The 16,131-nt window shown below is 56.1% G+C and overlaps 2 protein-coding genes across 4 annotated transcripts in view; one reads left to right on the top strand and one right to left on the bottom strand.

The window, feature by feature from the left end:
• Positions 1-3,478: 3,478 nt before the first annotated feature.
• RSPH14 (radial spoke head 14 homolog) overlaps positions 3,479-16,131 on the bottom strand; it is an 83,758-nt gene continuing 71,105 nt past the window's right edge. Inside the window, exons 6-8 of the mRNA XM_063662781.1 lie at positions 7,975-8,200; positions 5,875-6,011; positions 3,479-3,782 (exon numbers count right to left, since the gene is read on the bottom strand). Of these exons, the coding sequence (XP_063518851.1) occupies positions 3,526-3,782; positions 5,875-6,011; positions 7,975-8,200 (620 nt within the window). The 3' untranslated portion in view covers positions 3,479-3,525. The remainder of the gene's footprint in view (positions 3,783-5,874; positions 6,012-7,974; positions 8,201-16,131) is intronic.
• The window catches only part of GNAZ (G protein subunit alpha z), a 53,588-nt gene continuing 51,880 nt past the window's right edge, over positions 14,424-16,131 (top strand). For all 3 annotated transcript variants that reach the window (XM_054469047.2, XM_063662779.1, XM_063662780.1), the window contains exon 1: positions 14,424-14,622. The gene's annotated coding sequence lies outside the window, so the exon portion shown is untranslated. The remainder of the gene's footprint in view (positions 14,623-16,131) is intronic.

The raw sequence follows: 16,131 nt of genomic DNA, 5'->3' as shown, positions 1-16,131 counted from the left end.
TATGCTTTGGGGGCCTACGTCCCTGGAAGTGTAGGCAAGGAAGTGACAGGATCAGATTTGCTTCCTGCTGCTGGGAAGATAAAAGTGAGACAGGAACACCCACCAGGACACTGCTAGAGCAAAGCAGGCAAGTTGGTGGCAGAGAGGCAAAGAGTTGGAGACCTTTGGAGGGAGGGGCCGGGGGTGACTCTCTGGCTGGAGCAAGTGAATGAAGCGGGCACCAATTCCAGAGACAGGCTGCACTGGAGTAAGTGCAGGTATGGGGAAAAGATGAACCCGTTTCTGACATGTAGAGTTTCAGCTGCATGAAGATGTTTATTGCCATCTTGATAATATTAAGTCTTCTAATCCATGAACATGGTATGTCTTTCCATATATTTAAGTCTTTAACATCTTTCAACACTGTTTTGTTTTCAGTGTAAAAATCTTGCACTCCTTTTGCTGAATTTATTTCTGAGTATTTTATTTTTTTGATGTTATTGTAAATGAAACTGTTTTCTCAATTTTGTTTTTGGATGGTTCATTGCTAGTATTTGGGAATACAATTACTTTTTGTATATTGATTTTGTATCCTGCAACCATGTTGAACTTATTCATTAGTTCTAATCATTTTTAAGTGTACTTCCTTGGGAGTTTTCTTATACAAAATCATGTAATCTGTGAATAGATAATTTACCTTTATTTATTTGCAATCTGTATGCTCTTTCTTTTTCTTGCCTGCCTAACTAGAACCTCCAGTACAATGCTGTATAGAGATGTCTTGTTTCTGATATCAGGGGAAAGCAATCAGGTTTTGCTATTAAACATAATGTCAGCTGAGTTTTTGCAGATGTTCTTTATTATGTTGAGGAAACTACCCTCTTTTCCTAGTTTACTGAGAGTTTGTTTTTCATCATGAATGGGTGTGGAAGTTTGTGGAATGCTTTTTTTGCATCTATTAAGATGATTATGTGACTTTTGTCCTTTATTCTACCTATATGTTATATTACGTTAATTGATTTTCATATGCTAAACCAACCTTGCATTCCTGGGGTAAATCCCAGTTGGTCATGCTGTATAATGCCTTTTATATGTTGCTGAATTTGGTTTGCTAATATTTTGTTGTGTTTTTGTTTCTATAATCATAACAAATATTGGTCTGCAGTTTTCTTGTGATATCTTTGAGTGGTTTTTGTTTGTTTGGCTGGAGTGCAGTGGTGTGATCTCGGGTCACTGCAGCCTTGACCTTCCATGCTCAGGTGATTTTCCTGCTTCAGCCTCCCAAGTAGCTGGGACTACAGGCACATGACACCACGCCAGGCTAATTTTTGTATTTTTTGTAGAGACATTGGAATGACAGGCATGAGCCATCGTGCCCAGCTGATATCTTTGGTTTTGGTATCAGGGTAGTATTACACTCATAGAATGAGTTGGGAGATATTTCTTCCTCTTCTATTTTTTGGAACAGTTTGTGGAAGATTGGTATTAATTCTTGCCTGGAGACATTTAAGGGTAGATGTTAAGTTGAACATAAGAATCCAGAACTCAGGAGAGAGGCTGGGGCTGGAGTCCCAGATATGGGGAAGACAGGGGAGAGAAATCAGGCCCAGCTCAGAAGGGAACCTGGTAGAGAAGGCCCAAAGCCAGGCGGATGAGATTGCACAGGGAAAGTGGGAGAAGAGAGTGCCTAGAACAGAGGCATGAGAAGCATCAGCACCACTAGCCATGTAAAGAAAGAGGATTCTACAGAGGAGACCAAGAGCACAGGGTCTTGCAGCAGGGAGTTTGATGATCTTGACCAGAGCCTGTGGAAGGGGTAGAGCCAGCCTGCTGTGTTAAGGCAGGACTGGGACATGAGGAAATGGACATGAGGAAATGTTTCCTGAAGGAGAAAAGGTTTCCTCTTAGGGGGTCTTTTTTAAAGTTTTATTTTGAAACAGAGTCTCACTCTGTCACCCAGGCTGGAGTGCAGTGGCATGATCTCAGCCCACTGCAACCTCCACCTCCTAGGCTTAAGTGATTCTCATGCCTCAGTCTCCCAAGTAGCTGGGAATACAGGCGTGCACCATCACGTCCAGCTAATGTTTGTATTTTTAGTAGAGAGGGGGTTTTGTCATGTTGGCCAGGCTGGTCTTGAACTCCTGGCCTTGATTGATCTGCCCACCTCAGCCTCCCAAAGTGCTGGAATTACAGGAATGAGCCACTGCACCCAGCCCTCTTAGGGGCAGCTTTTTTGAGAATGGGGATGAACCTGAAACCCCAGCTGGGCCCAGCTGCCCATCCCTTCCACAACAGGAGGCCCTACTTGGATTCATCCTGTGCTTCCAGGGACAATAACTTCCCTGTGTTTCTTCTGGGAAAGTGAGGGCCCCTGGGGCTCATTGAAAGGACTGCAAGAAGGGGCTCCCTTTGAGATTCTGGCTTTGCTGAAAGGTTTATTCTGGGAGAAGTGGGCACCTCACAGGAAATATGACTGTCAAGGGGTGATGTGAATGAGGGAAACCTTTGAGAGAGAGAGAGCCTCAGAAAGCTCCTGGAGAAAGAGTAAGGCCCAGCTCAGACCCAGACGAAAGGGCCCAGCCTGGAAGCTGAATTCTGCTCTGGCAGCTTCTCCAACAGAGGCCAGGACAGGCTGCTTCTCCCCCGAAATGAGGAGAACCATTGCCTTGCCAGACCATGCAGAGATGAGTAGGAGGAGATTAAAGAGCTCTCCCAGTCACTCCCCAACCTCAGCCCTATGCCCCATAGCCCCCTGCAGCTGGGCTTCTCCCCTCCTCCACCCCTCAGCCCACCTCTCTCTCCTTGCCTAAGCTCCCAGCCTGCTTGTCACCTTCACTGCAGAGAAAGGGCCCAGATGAAGGCACAGGCAGAAGAGGGCTGCCCTGGGGGCCACATACACCCAAAGGGAGAGAATGGAGGGTGGGATGGGCCTCAGGCCAACCTGGGGGCATGCTTGACTGACTTCCTTGCTTTGGAGAAGAATGAGGCTGTTTGGGGTGAGACATTAACAAGGAAACCAGAACCTACCCCTGTCCTGAGCACTCATCCCTGGGGGAGCCTCTATGACTGAGTCACCTTCTCCACGAAGAACCTGCATTGGGTTTCACCTATCACCTTCCTTCCCATCACCCAGGGTGGGGAAGGGACAGACCTCGCTGAGCAGAGCCACACCCATCCACAACCCAGGGGTCAGTCACTGGATCTTCTGAAACCTGGGTGGTGCCTGGCGCATCTGGGTTCCTTCCTTCCCCCAGCCCAAGTCCCTGCCCCCAGCCTTGTCCCTGGAGGGCTCAGCCCTATTCTCTGCCTTCTGAGGGGGACTCTTGGCACCAGGAGAGAGAGCACAACTCCAAGGCCACCTCCCACCCATCCCCCGCACTGGGTTCAGCCTGTGCCACCCAGACCTGGTGCTTCTGGGCCTCGCATTTCCCATTTGGCAGGAGAGCAAGAGAGGATGTGACTGTGCTCCAGGAACAGAAAGTGCCATTTGGACCCGAGATAAAGAGACTTAGCGCATTTATTCACTCACAGAGGCGAATGAGGGGCTCAGGGTTTGAACTCGATGACACTGACGGCGATCCGGGCTGCCTGCTGTAAGGCTTCGGCCACTTGAGGCTTTTCATAAGTCTCCAACTCCATGACACGGAAAGTGGGCACGTGCGCCTGCAGGGCCTTGCGGCCCTCGGGGGCCTCTGCCAGCATGGTAAGGGCCTTGGTGGCATTCAGGCGCGCTACGGCCATGGGGGAGTGCAGCAGCTCCAGGAGCGGGCTGATGGCTTGTGCCTCCAGGGCCGCATACTTCCCTACAGGCCACCAACACAGGGCGTTCCAAACAGACCAAGGGGCCCTCTTCTCACCCCCTCTCACCCTAGCCCTCTCCTGACCCTCCTCCTTGTGTAGTCTCAAGGGGTTTATGCCTGGTTTATGCCCCACCAACATGCCCTCACCCTCAGGGCTCTTGCACCTTCGCTGAGTCCAGCCTGGGCCTGGACTCTTCATCTCCTGCCTTTCTGGCCTCAACTGGCTCCTCTCCATCCACCCTCATATCCTGCCCAGGAGTTCAAGACCAGCCTGGGCAACATAATGAGATTCCATCTCTATAAAAATTTAAAAATTAGTCAGATGTAGTGACAGGTGCCTACAGTCCCAGCTACTCAGGAGACTGAGTGGGGAGGATCACTAGAGCCTGGGAGTTTGAGGCTGCAGTGATCGTGACATTGTACTCTAGCCTGGGTGACACACTGAGACCCCGGCTCTTAAAAAAAAGTAAACCCAGTCGGGCGCGGTGGCTCACACCTGTAATCCCAGCACTTTGGGAGGCCGAGGTGGGCAGATCACGAGGTCAGGAGATTGAGACCATCCTGGCTAACACAGTGAAACCCCGTCTCTACTAAAAATACAAAAAATTAGCCGGGCGTGGTGGTGGGCACCTGTAGTCCCAGCTACTCAGGAGGCTGAGGCAGGAAAATGCGTGAACCTGGGAGGCAGAGCTTGCAGTGAGCCGAGATCATGCCACTGCACTCCAGCCTGGGCAACAGAGTGAGACTCCATCTCAAAAAAAAAAAAAAAGTAAACCCAATAGTTCATTTATGTTGCCAGTATTTCTTGAGCACCTACTCTGCACAAAACACACATAGTTCCCGAGAGATGCCCTCCTCAATCCTTCGCTGCCCCTTCCTGCTGTCCTTGCCGGCCCTACGCTCCTGCAGTGCCCAGCGGACTCTCCCCTTTGCTGGTGGAACCTCTCAGCCTGGGCCCTGCCAACTTCCATTGTCCTTGGGATTGATCCCAAGCCCTTCCCAGAGGAGACTTGTCCCCTGTGTTTGCCCCACCCATGCTGGGCTTCTCCTCCACATCCCTCATCACTGCCTCCCAGGGCCTGGCACGTGGCAGGGGCTTCAGGACCCTCAGCTGGAGTGCCAGCTTAGGAATAAGTGGCCTCATCTCCCTGGGTCTCAGCCTCTTGTGTCTTGAGCCCCATGGCCCTCCAAGCACTCCTACAGGAAGCCTGGACCGAGAAGGACACTGGGCTGAGGCTGCCCCAAGATAAACACGCAGGGGGAGCCCCTGCCACCGTGCAGTCAGCATCCTGACTATACCAGTAAAAGGAGGGGCTGTGGACTCCAAGAGGGTCCCAACCTCTCCCATCTGCATACCTCAAGCAGCATTAGGGTCAGGTGTGCAGGGCCTGGGAGGACCTGTCTTTGGGAGGCTGATTGCAAATCCAAGCCCAGATGGTCCTCCGTGGAACTCAAAGGAAGCACAGGGCCCCAGGCTGGTGGGTGTGTGGGGGCCAGAGGGAAAGTCAAATGCTTTCAGGGGGTCCTGGGAGTGCTATGCCCCAGTCTTCCAGGTGTGGAAACAGCCCAGGTTTCTTCCATTAGCCCAGGGTTGGGTGACTTGGAGGGGAAGCCTGACTGGCTGGGAGTCCCAAGGTGGGGGGCTCGGGGGAGATAATTCTGATTTTGCCCCCTCCCCCAGTTTAAGAAAAATAATTATGATGAATAAACACCATAGAGTCAAGGGCTCCAGGATTTGCTTAGACTTCAGGGTAACAGAATCATGGATGGCAAACTAATCAACCCCTGAGTCACAGCTCACGAGGGGCCTGGGTGGGAGGCGGGAATTCCAGGCCCAGGGAACAGACTGGTGCGAAGGCACAGAGGTCCTAATGTGAGTGACTGGTGAGGGGCCACTGTGCTGGGGAGAAGAAGGAGGGCTGAGCCTTGGACCCAACCTTGAAAGGACATCAGTGATAGGCCAAGGGGAGGGTTTTTTTTTTTTTTGCAAAGTGTGGGGTTTGGGGGACAATACCCAGCCCCTGAGCACGGAAAGCTCATCACGGCTGCTAGCCTGCTAGGGTCTCCCTCCCTGCGGCACCCCCCGCCGCCTCACCTTCAGTGATCACTGTGGCGAACATCAGGGCACCGGCGGCGTTAGACTTCACATGCTCCACCGGGTCTTTCAGCAGATGGACCAGGACGGGGATGACGTCAAAATGACACACCTGTTTCTTGCCCTCTCGAGACATGCTGGGGCAGAGAGGGAACAGAGAGGGGCTCTGCTTGGAAGGGAGAAGAGGGGCAAGGCCCAGGAGTGCCCCAGGGAGACACAAAAGAAAGAATTGTGTGGGGGCTACCCCAGGTAGTCCCAGGACTGGTCCCCATGATCCAGGACTGGTCATGGCAGGGATGCTGGGCTGCAGAGGAGCATTGGTGTGAACGCGGCCCACTGCCAGTGAAGACCACGGGGTGACAGGGCCTCATTCTGAGCCAGCACACAGAAAAGAAACAGGGCATGTTCTCTGTGGCCCCAAAATGGGGAACAGCAGGACCCAGGGGTGTCAACCACAGGGAGACCTGTTTTGACTTTACCTAAGAGCCAGAGCTGACAGTGATGGGCCAAGCTGCCTCCAACAGCAGCGGCTGCCGGGCACTGGGCAACTGCAGCTAAGGACTCAGACCAGGTGACTTTTAGGCCACTTACTCTGGCACTGAATGAAGTTGTGGAAATGAGAATGATGGACTACCCAAAAGTTTCCTGAGAGAGGGTCAATTCTGTCCCCTAAAAAGAAAGGGCTCCCTGGGCCAGGAAACACTGTTCACAAGCCCCACAGGAGTGCCACAGTGCAAAGACCCCTGTGTCACTTAGTTTAATCAACATTTCCCAAACGTAGCCACCAAAGAACACTCATTTTTGTAGAGCTCTTAATGACCTCAAAGACACAGGTGTTCCCTGGGAACACAGATTGGGAAATGGGGTTGGCCAGCCACTAGCTGTGACATTGGGAGCCTGTGGAGCTTTCAGGACAGTGGGCCTCAACCCCAAGGCCCGTGATCAAAGATGCAGAGTCCTGGGCCCCACATGCAGGGATTCCCCGATTCATTCACACAGCGAGACACTGAGACAAGAGCGATGCAGGGATTCCCCGATTCGTTCACAAGAGCGGGGACAAGAGCAGGGTTTCTCCAGCTCAGCGTTCTTTAGGGCCAGATAATTCTCAACTGGGGGCCAAAGCTCCCCCGCTACAAACCCTGGGTTTAGGGCAGCAAGCAGAGGAAAGCTCTGTCCTCAGGAGCTCCCCTCGGGGATGACACACAAAGTAACAGCAGGGACGGTCGTCACAGTGGACATGGGAGGACAGGGGACAGCAGGGAGGTTACAATTTCAGAGAGAGAGCTCTCTCCTGGAAAGCCACTCTCGTGGTCCCACAGAAAGGGGACCTCTGAGCAGACCTAAGAATGATGGGGCTGGGACAGGGCCCGGGAATCTGCATTTTCACAAACCTCCCCGGGGGCTTGGGTCAGGGGCCCCACTTGCAGAAATACTGGCCTGGACCTCTAGTGAGACTCTCAGAAGAGAAGCCAGGACTTAGGGAAGGCAAGAGGGCCTCCACTAAAGAGACATAGCCACAGCTAAGGCAGAGACTCTGGGGTTCGGTGACCAGCCCATCCTCCTGAAGAGGGGCCCAGTGTGAGAACACACACCGCACCCCGCCCCCTGCAGCTTTCAGGCTTTGGGCTCCCTTGGTTTGCAGGCCAGGATGTAGACTGTGATCCTGTGTGACCTGGTGTGAGACACAAGACACTGCCTCCTTTTCTCACCTGTGAAGGCAGACATCACCTCCCTGGAGGGTTGCCTAAATGTGAGGTTTGTAGACAATGCTTGGCACACAGGAGGCACTCAGTGACCGCTGGGTGTCATGATCATCACCAGTGCATCTCCTGTGCTGGCCTTCCTCATGGGGAGGGGGTGCCCAATCATCTGGCTTTGTCCAGGCTGAGGGGTTTCCTGGGATACAGGACACTCCCAGGCCAACGGGATGGTGGTCACCCTAGGGGAGAAGGTCACCCTCCGTCCCAGCTACCTCCTGCCCCTGGGCACAAGCAGGCAAGGGGAAGCAGGCCCAGGGTGGCCGCCCTTGAGCTCTGGACCAGTCCAGCTCAGGTGCCTTCTCCCAGCCTTGGCAGAAACCCAGCCTAGGCCAGGCCTCACCTGACATTAAGGAGCGCACGGGCGGCCTTGCTGCGGATGTTCTGGTTGGTGCTGAGGAGCTTCTGCTTCAGGACAAGCACCACATTGCTGCCCAGGGCCTCGGTGGCATCCTCCTGCAGGCAGAGGACCAGTGTGTCCAGGATGAACTCCTGGAACTCCTCCACCTCCACCTGCAGCTTCCATACCAGTGAGGAAATCAGACCTTTGCTGATGATCTCTTGGGCCCCTACAAGGCAGGAAAGGGCACTGAGGGCAGGCTGGCCACACACCCACCCACCCATGCCAGTTGGCCTGCAGGGCTCAAGGAGGGTCTTGCAGAGCCAGTGGGTGGGTTTGACAAGAGGACTTGCAAGTGCCACCCCCACACACACATCCCGCCTGGCCAGGGGCCTGAGCGACCAGCAGGCAGCTGCAGTGACAGCCATGTCAGGGGCTGAGGGCGGAGGCTCAGAGAACCCAGGAAGGACCAGTCTTTGGTCACCCGTTTCTCAGGGGGCATCCACCATAGCAAGCACACAGCAGCCGGAGAGGCAGTAGCCACCCCTCGGAGAGCTGACAGCTCACTCCTGCAGGGCCCAGGCACACCAGGAGACCTCCACTCTTCCCTCTCCCTGCCCCAGAGTTGGGGAGCCAGCCAAGCCCCCGCTTCCCACCCACCAAAATATTTCAAAGCTGCTGGAGACCCCACACTGGTCTGACCAGCCCTTGAGAAGAGCTTGGGTTTGACTCTGAGACAGAAGACCTAGAGTGTAGGCCAGTGTCACACACACCAAAAAGAGCTGTGCCCCAACTAAAGGTGACGGGAAGCCATAGGCTTTGGTCTTCAAGGAACCTGGGTCTCTGTGGGAAGGGGGCTCCACATGGCACAGCTGAGGTGCAGGTACTGGGAGAAGCACAATGAGGCAAGGCTCCCCCATAAACAGGCCCCACCTGGCTCCTCCCAGCTCCCTTCCCTCCTGAGGAATGTCAGCAAGTGGTTGCCTAGAGAACCCAGCACGAGTGGCATCCTGAGCCCAGGACAGTGGGCAGAACAGCCCTCCTGAGTCACTGAGATGAGAAGCACAGGGAATGTGCACAGTGCCCTTCCCTACGGCACGCGGCTGCCCTTGCCACTGCCCTGCAGCCCACTGCCTACTGCAAAGCCATCTACAGCCCCCAGGGAGGTGGCCACCAGCAGACACCTCTTTCTTCTGCCCTCCCCAGCTAAACCCTCTAATTTACTCTAGAGAGAGAAATAAACAGGTTGATTAGCCTAAAGGTCTCCAAGTGCCAATTAGTACCAGGGATTTCCTCTTTGAAGACATCACCCCAGCCTTCTTCCCCTACTCCCTGAGGACATCAAACAGCAGGTGCCCAGGGTGATGGGGTAGAGAGGCGGAGCAGGGTGCTGAGTGGCTCTTACCACCCCCCCCCCATGTCTCATAATGTCCAGCAGCTCTCCGTGCCCCATCCCCCAGGTCCTCTGGTGTCAGGTGGCTCCCAGTGCCCCTGGCCAGCTTCTTACTGGGGTATCAGATGGAGCAGCTAGATCTGCCCTGTTTGTTCTCAAGGCTCTGACCACCCAGGAAAAGTGGGTCCCTGTTGCTTCTACTGTGTTGGCCTTTTTTATTTAATAAGCACAGATTGCAAAAAAAAAAAAAAAAGCCTAGGTCTCATTTAAAACATATCCTTTCCAATCTGTGTGACCTTGGACGAATTACTTAACCTCTCTGAGCCTAGTTTCCTTATCACTGAAATGGGCCTATCTGGCAGGGGGTTGTGGATGAAAACATGTTCCACGTGCTGTGGATTTCTTCATCCATATAAGGGTCCATCCCTGTGTGCCCAGAACATCTGGGCCTAGGGTGGCAAGAGTCTCCTGAATTCCACCAACACTGAGTCCCAGCTACAAGCAAGGGCCTGCTGGAAGCTGAGGGGTAAGATACAAGACAAACGCTGCACAGCCCAAGCCCTGCAGAGCCCGTCAGTGCAGAACCCCCCCAGCCCCGCCACCCCTCCTGAGGCCTGATCCTCTCTCCCGCGCAGCTCCCTGTATTGCCCAGACCACACACCTGGCCTCCTGCTCCCGCTCTGCTTCCCCTCAGGTTCTGCCCACGGTCTCCCTACCCACTCCTGGCTATAGATTCAACTCAGTGGTGACCTGGACAGCCCTCTTCCAGCTCACAGCAGGGAGGTGACAATATGACCTTCTGTTAATTTTGCTGGCAGATGGAAGGACAAAGTTCTGGGATGGGGACACTTGAGCAAAGACCTGGGGGTAAGGAAGTTGTTAATTTTCAAATCAGGGCTAGACTGTAGCCTCATCTCACCTATCTGAGCTTCCCAGGCAATCCCTGGGACAGGTGTCATTGCTGAGTCAGGATGGGCACAAGTTAGGGGAGGAATAAAGAGAGTTGAGGTCAGAAAAGTCAACATTCAAGGTGATCACCTCCATTACCCACCTCTCCTTGGTGAGGAAACTGAGGCCCAGAGAGGCAACTTGAATACCCAAGGTCACACAGCAGATGGTGGCAAAGCCAGGCAGGGCCCTCAGCTCCTTGGGTTTTGTTTCTCAGGCATTTGTCTTGTACTTCTGCTCCTAGAAATGCTTAGCACGGGGACCGGGGTTCATTTTGAGACAGAGGGAGAAGATTAAAAATAAAACGCGTGCCGGGTGTGCCTTTCTGCTCGTTCACTTTGCTTCTTTTCAGCTAAAAGAAGAGTCTCGGGCCTGGCTATTTATAACTAACCCAGATCTGCGATGGCTTGCTCAAGTGGGGGTGGGGCACACAGACCCCAGGGAAACAATCGGGGAAATCCACCCAACTGGGCGGCAGCCTGAGAGTGTGCTGTGGGTGGGGGGTGGTTGCAGAAGAGGTAGGACAGGTGGGGCACAGAGAACCAGCCAGATGGGGTGGCACCAGAGCAGGCCAGGCTCTGGGCCATCCATAGTTTAGAGACAAGCAACATATGCCCACCCCACCCCCAGGAAGTGGGAAAACTAGTGGAAGAGTCAGCTGGGGACAGGTCACTACAGAACAGGTTGACATGTGTGTAGACCAGGAATTCCAGGGTCCTAGGGGCTCTGGAGGTGCACAAAGGGAGGCCCCGGGGAAGCTGGTTCTCATGGAGGCGGAGGAGAGTCCAGAACAGCAGGGGAACAAACGTGTGTGTTTGTGGGGAGTCCCCGATCTGGCCTGGCTGATATGTAGGGGCTAGGATGGGTTCAGTGGTTGATGAGCCAAAGAGATCCAATGGGACTGAGGGGTCACGGTTGTCCATGGTGTGGAGCCCCAGTGGCGGAGGCTGGGTCATTTTCTTTGTGGTGGGGCAGGGCGGGTGCTGACACCATGTTGAGGGGCCACTCCTCAGCCAGCTGTGCCTGCTGCGTTGGGGAGGTGCTGAGTGGGCTCAGTCACCACCATGGCCCCCTTCCTCTGTCTACTGCAAAGTCCCAGCTGTTGTCTCCCAGCCAATGAGGGCTCAGGACAGAGCACCAGCGCCCAGGTTCTGGTCACAGCCACACCCTTTCCTGTTAGGGGACTGCACATCCACACATGGCATCTGGGGCCCACCTTGCCGCAGGTGACCCACCTGTCCAGCTTTAGCCTTGCGTGGCCCTGTGCCCTGAACTTCTGGCCCACTGGGCTTGCCTTTGCTCCAAGGGGTGCTTCTCTGTCCTCAGCTTTCTTGGCTTCCCAGTAGCCGGGAGCATGGTTAACAGCTTCTTCCTTCACCACATGCTCTCTTCCCGTGCCTCTGGTACCCTCCATTCTCTGGTTCCTGACCACCTCTCCAACTGCTCCTCCATCTTTTTGGTAAGCACCATCTCTTTCTCCAGTGGTCCCCACCCTCTCCCCTTCTCTCATCTCCCTGGGTCCTGATACTGCCCCGCCACTGTCTCCTAACATGCTCTTGGTCTCCCTGCCATCTCACAGCCACAGCGGAGCCTACACTGAACTCAGCCTCACAGACTGACTTCTGTGCTCACTCCCACTTCCTCTGGACTGACTAACTGATGTTTTTGTTATTTTATTATGTCCAGTAGGACAACTCACATTGTCTGTGGGACCATGCCTACTGTAAATAGGCAATAAAAACTTCTCCTCCTCCTTCTCAAATTTAAAAGACTAACGTTAAAACTCTCTAGCGGTTCTTAGGCCAACGTCCCCAATCCTACTGTCCCGAGCTAGCATCTGTGCATGGGCAATGACCCTGGCCCCAGCCACACTGGTCTTCTCTGGGTTCTTCCTGGCCTCGTGCTCCTTCATGTCCTGCACCCTCCCCGCCTTGGAACTCACTTCCCTCCCACCCTATGTCACTGGCCACCTCCACGCCTGCTATGGCCTCATTCCAAGCATCTCTTCCTTTGGGAAGATGGCCCAATGCCCAATGCTCCCCAACTCCACGTGCCCCCAGAGCCCCCGTGGGTCTCCTCAGATAGCCTCACATGACTGTAAGGCCCAATCGTTGTTTGCTTTCTGCCCTTGCCCTACAGGCAGAGGGTCTGCCAGAAAAAGGCCGGTCTGAATCCTAGAACTGTGCCTACAACTATACCTTGGTGGAGGAGGCTATCTGTGACTGCTGCATGAATACAATATTGGTTTGATGCCAGGTGAGATGTCCCTCTCTTATTTTGAGGTCAAGTCAGGGAGGTGTCAGCCAGCCCCAGTGGACCCCTCCGTAGGCTAGCCTCTGCTCTGGACCACTGGAAAGGGCCATCTCACTGTTGCATGTGGGCTTACCCCTGCAAACAATTCAACTCTGACCCCCTGACTCTGCAGTGGAAACAGCCTCTGGCTATCCCAAGACATGCTAATATGCATTTCCTATATACATTAACCCTCAGAGTCACCGTCTGACCACAGTCTGTTACATTCCCTTTCGACAGAAGAGGAAATAGAGGCTCAGCCAGGTAGCACAGCTGCTGGTCTCTGTGTGGTCCTCCTGGCAAGAGGTCCGGCCTGACACAGCCTGGTGGTGTGGAAGGCAAGCACAAAGGGTAGCCCCTCAGCCATTGGCTGAATTCCCTTGGTCCTCACTGGACACCTCCAGTGAGCACTAAGTTCGCCTCCATGATGCCCATAACAAATATACGTCCTGTTCCTGACAGTTGAGGCAGCACCCTCACAGGTGGCCCATGACCCTGCAGGTATGTATGGCAATGGTCTCCATCTCACAGCAGAGGAAACATTCCTAGGGAGGTTATGGGATGATGCTGAGATGCCAGTGTCCAGCTGGCAAAGCCAGGCACATGCCCCTGCCTCTCCACCACAGAGCTACAATGGAGAGACCGCTCCATGGACCTCTGCCATGGTCAGGTCCAGGGCTGCTGCTCAAAGAATGGCACGATCTACATAGTTTGACCACAAAGGTGTAAGGTGATAAGGAAGGCGTTAGCTGGGAAGGCATTTGCACTTTGCCAGGGATGCTCTAGGATACACAAAGCTTCAGGTTTACAAAGATGGAGAAGACAGACAGGAGCATTCATGTCTTGGCCCTCTGGCTTGAGAGTCTTTTAAGCATGGAACTAAGGGACTCCTGGCCCTGAGGTCCACAGATAGGCTTTGAAATTGAAAACAGAATTTTGCAGCCTGGGTTCAGCTGCGTTTTGCTGAGGGTCTGATGCTTTCCACGAGCTTCCCAAAAGCGCCAATCAATGGCCTTAACTGAACTGGCTCCCTCACGCTTGTCTGGGCTGGGGGCCAGCTCCTGGGTCCTTCTCCCTTCCTTCCCTCCCAAGGCCACCTTTCCGTGTGCCAGGATTGCCAGGGACGCCAAAGAGCCCCTAGACACTGGGCGGGGGCGGGGGGGGGGGGGCGGGGGCCGGCAGCAGAGATGACTAATGCCCCCTCCCATCGCTGCACAAACCTCACCGGTGTAAATCGCTAGGGTTTGCATAGGCCTTTCACACGTTCTGAAGGATTGGTGAGACAATCCAGGAAAGCAGGTGCCACTAGCCCCACTTTGCAAACAGAAAGGCTGGGAGAGGTCAGTCGGTTGCCCAAGGACGTAGAGCTCACAAGAGGCCGAACTGGGTTTGAACTCGAGTGGAGAGAAGGCGAGCCGGGACTGGCTGCGGTAAAGAGGGCCAGGACCATGGCTGGGCTCAGTCTCGGTTTCCCGGGCTGCCAGAGGTGGCCCCTGGGGCTCGGCTACCAGGCCTCAGCCCAGCGGAGTCGCTGGGACGCCGGCGCGGGGAGCGCGTGCGGGACTGCGGCGACCGCGGAGCCGCGACCCCGCCCCTGTCCGTCCCCATTGGGCTACTGGCCCGTCCGTCAGCCGCCTGTGCCCAATGGACAGAGGGCCGGCGCTCGTGGCGGGGCGGAGGTGGCCGGCGCGTGGTGCCCGGCGGGCGCGCGGCACCCCCCGCCCGCGGTTGGCCTGGCAACGGGCTGCGCTCGCGGCTCCGCCCCCTGCCGGCGGCGGCGCGGCGCGGGGCGGGCGGACCCGCGGGCTGGCGGCGGGCGGCGGGCGGCGCGGGAGGGCGGGCGGAGGGAACCAGGCCGGCCGGAGCGTGTGCGCCGCCCGCGGTCCGGTCACGTCCCCGCGTGGGCGCCGCCGCCCGCGTCGTACGGAACGAGGGCGCCGCGGCCCCGCGCTCGCCGCCCCGCCCCGCCCCGCCCTGCCCGGAGCAGCTCGGCAGATGCTCTGTGCCGCGGCCCGGAGGTGAGTGAGCCGACCCGCGGCCGGGCGCGCGCCGCTGAGCCTCGGGGGTCGGGGGCACGGCCGGGTCATCCACCTTGCCCCCACTTGGAACTCTTCCCAGGCCTTTGTGCCCCGGATCCGCCAGGACGCAGCGTCGGGGATGCCCGTCAGGGGTGGGGGACACCAAGGGCGGGGACGTCTGCGAGGTGGGCAGGGGGCGGCCTCTGGTCGAGCAGGTGCTGGGGGAGGGATGCGCAGCCGAGCCGATGACCCCGCGGGAGGGGGCGGCTGCGGACCCGGGAGGGTGGACAGAGGGCGCCGGGGATGCCGCGCGGGGCCGCCGGGCGCCCCCGAGCAGCGGCTGATGCGGAGCCCGGGCGGGCCAGGCGAGCTGCGGGAGCGGCGCTGAGGCGGGTCTCCCAAGGAGGGGATCAGGGAGGGGCGGCCGGAGCCGATGCAGGGCCTTGCCCGAAACCGAGGAGAGGGCCCCAGAGGCCTGGGCCCGAGGACCTGGGCCCGCAGACGGACAGCTAGCAGTTCTCGGTCACTGCTCTTGCAGCGAGCAGGTTCCTCACAGGCATTTAGAGCAAGAGATGAGTATCGACCTGCTGCGATTGTAATACGTTCCCGGCTCAATATTTTTTCCCTTAAAAGGCGGTGGGGGTGTTTGGGGGAGGGGAGTGAGGGCCTCAGGGCTGGCGCTCCGTATCCTGCAGGCGATCCGAGGGGGCTCTGCCTTTAGGGCGGTGCTGAGCCTTTCTGGGTGATGATGGCAGGATTCGGCCTAGGCCGAGAATGGGGGCTCCTGTTAACTGAGACAAGAGGATGATGCCAAGCGAGACCAGCGTTCCGCGTAGTCCGTGTTGGGGTGGAGGGACCCGCCTGGTAGAGAGGTCTGTCTTGTTTGGGGAGACAGCTGAGCCCCTGACCGGCTCCTTTCTGCCCAGGTGATTTCCCTGCCCTGGGGATTGAGCTGTCTGGAGAAGGCTCCTTGGCCAAATTCAATTAAGCAAATATTTACTGAGTGCTCACTCCCCCAGGGCCTGGCGCTGGGGTGCACCGGGTGGGAGTGGACTGGGCTTGCCCTCCCAGGACTGATTCACCACCGCATAGGGGAAAACGTCTCTACTCGACCAACCCAGCTTGAGTGCAGGTGCAGGGGCCTCGGGAGGGACCTCAGAGTGGTGTCCTGGGCTGGGGGGTCAGGTGAGCCCGTGGGCAACATGACATTTGAACTGGAGCTTGAAGGACATGGGCACAGCTAAGCTGGGCATTGTGGGCAGAGAGGAGAGAATAGACCGAGGCACTTGGGCAGTTAGGTGTGATAGGAGCACTCAGCATGCCTGGGGAGTAGGAGGAGGTATGGCGGGAAAGGCCTGTGGGGGCTGCACGGGGCTGAGGGAGCTGGGAAGTGGAATGACCCCACTGCTGGTTAACTGTGGCTGTGGTGGAGACCACAGCTTCCTCATCTGTAAAAGCGAAGCAGTCCATGACCCCATGAGCTGGGGTGGGCCTGGAGAAGAGCTAGCT

Source organism: Pongo pygmaeus, chromosome 23 (genome assembly GCF_028885625.2).
Source record: "Pongo pygmaeus isolate AG05252 chromosome 23, NHGRI_mPonPyg2-v2.0_pri, whole genome shotgun sequence".
Taxonomy (NCBI): Eukaryota; Metazoa; Chordata; class Mammalia; order Primates; family Hominidae; genus Pongo; species Pongo pygmaeus.
Note: the sequence above shows the minus strand (reverse complement) of the source record. Positions and strands in the feature narration are given on the sequence as shown.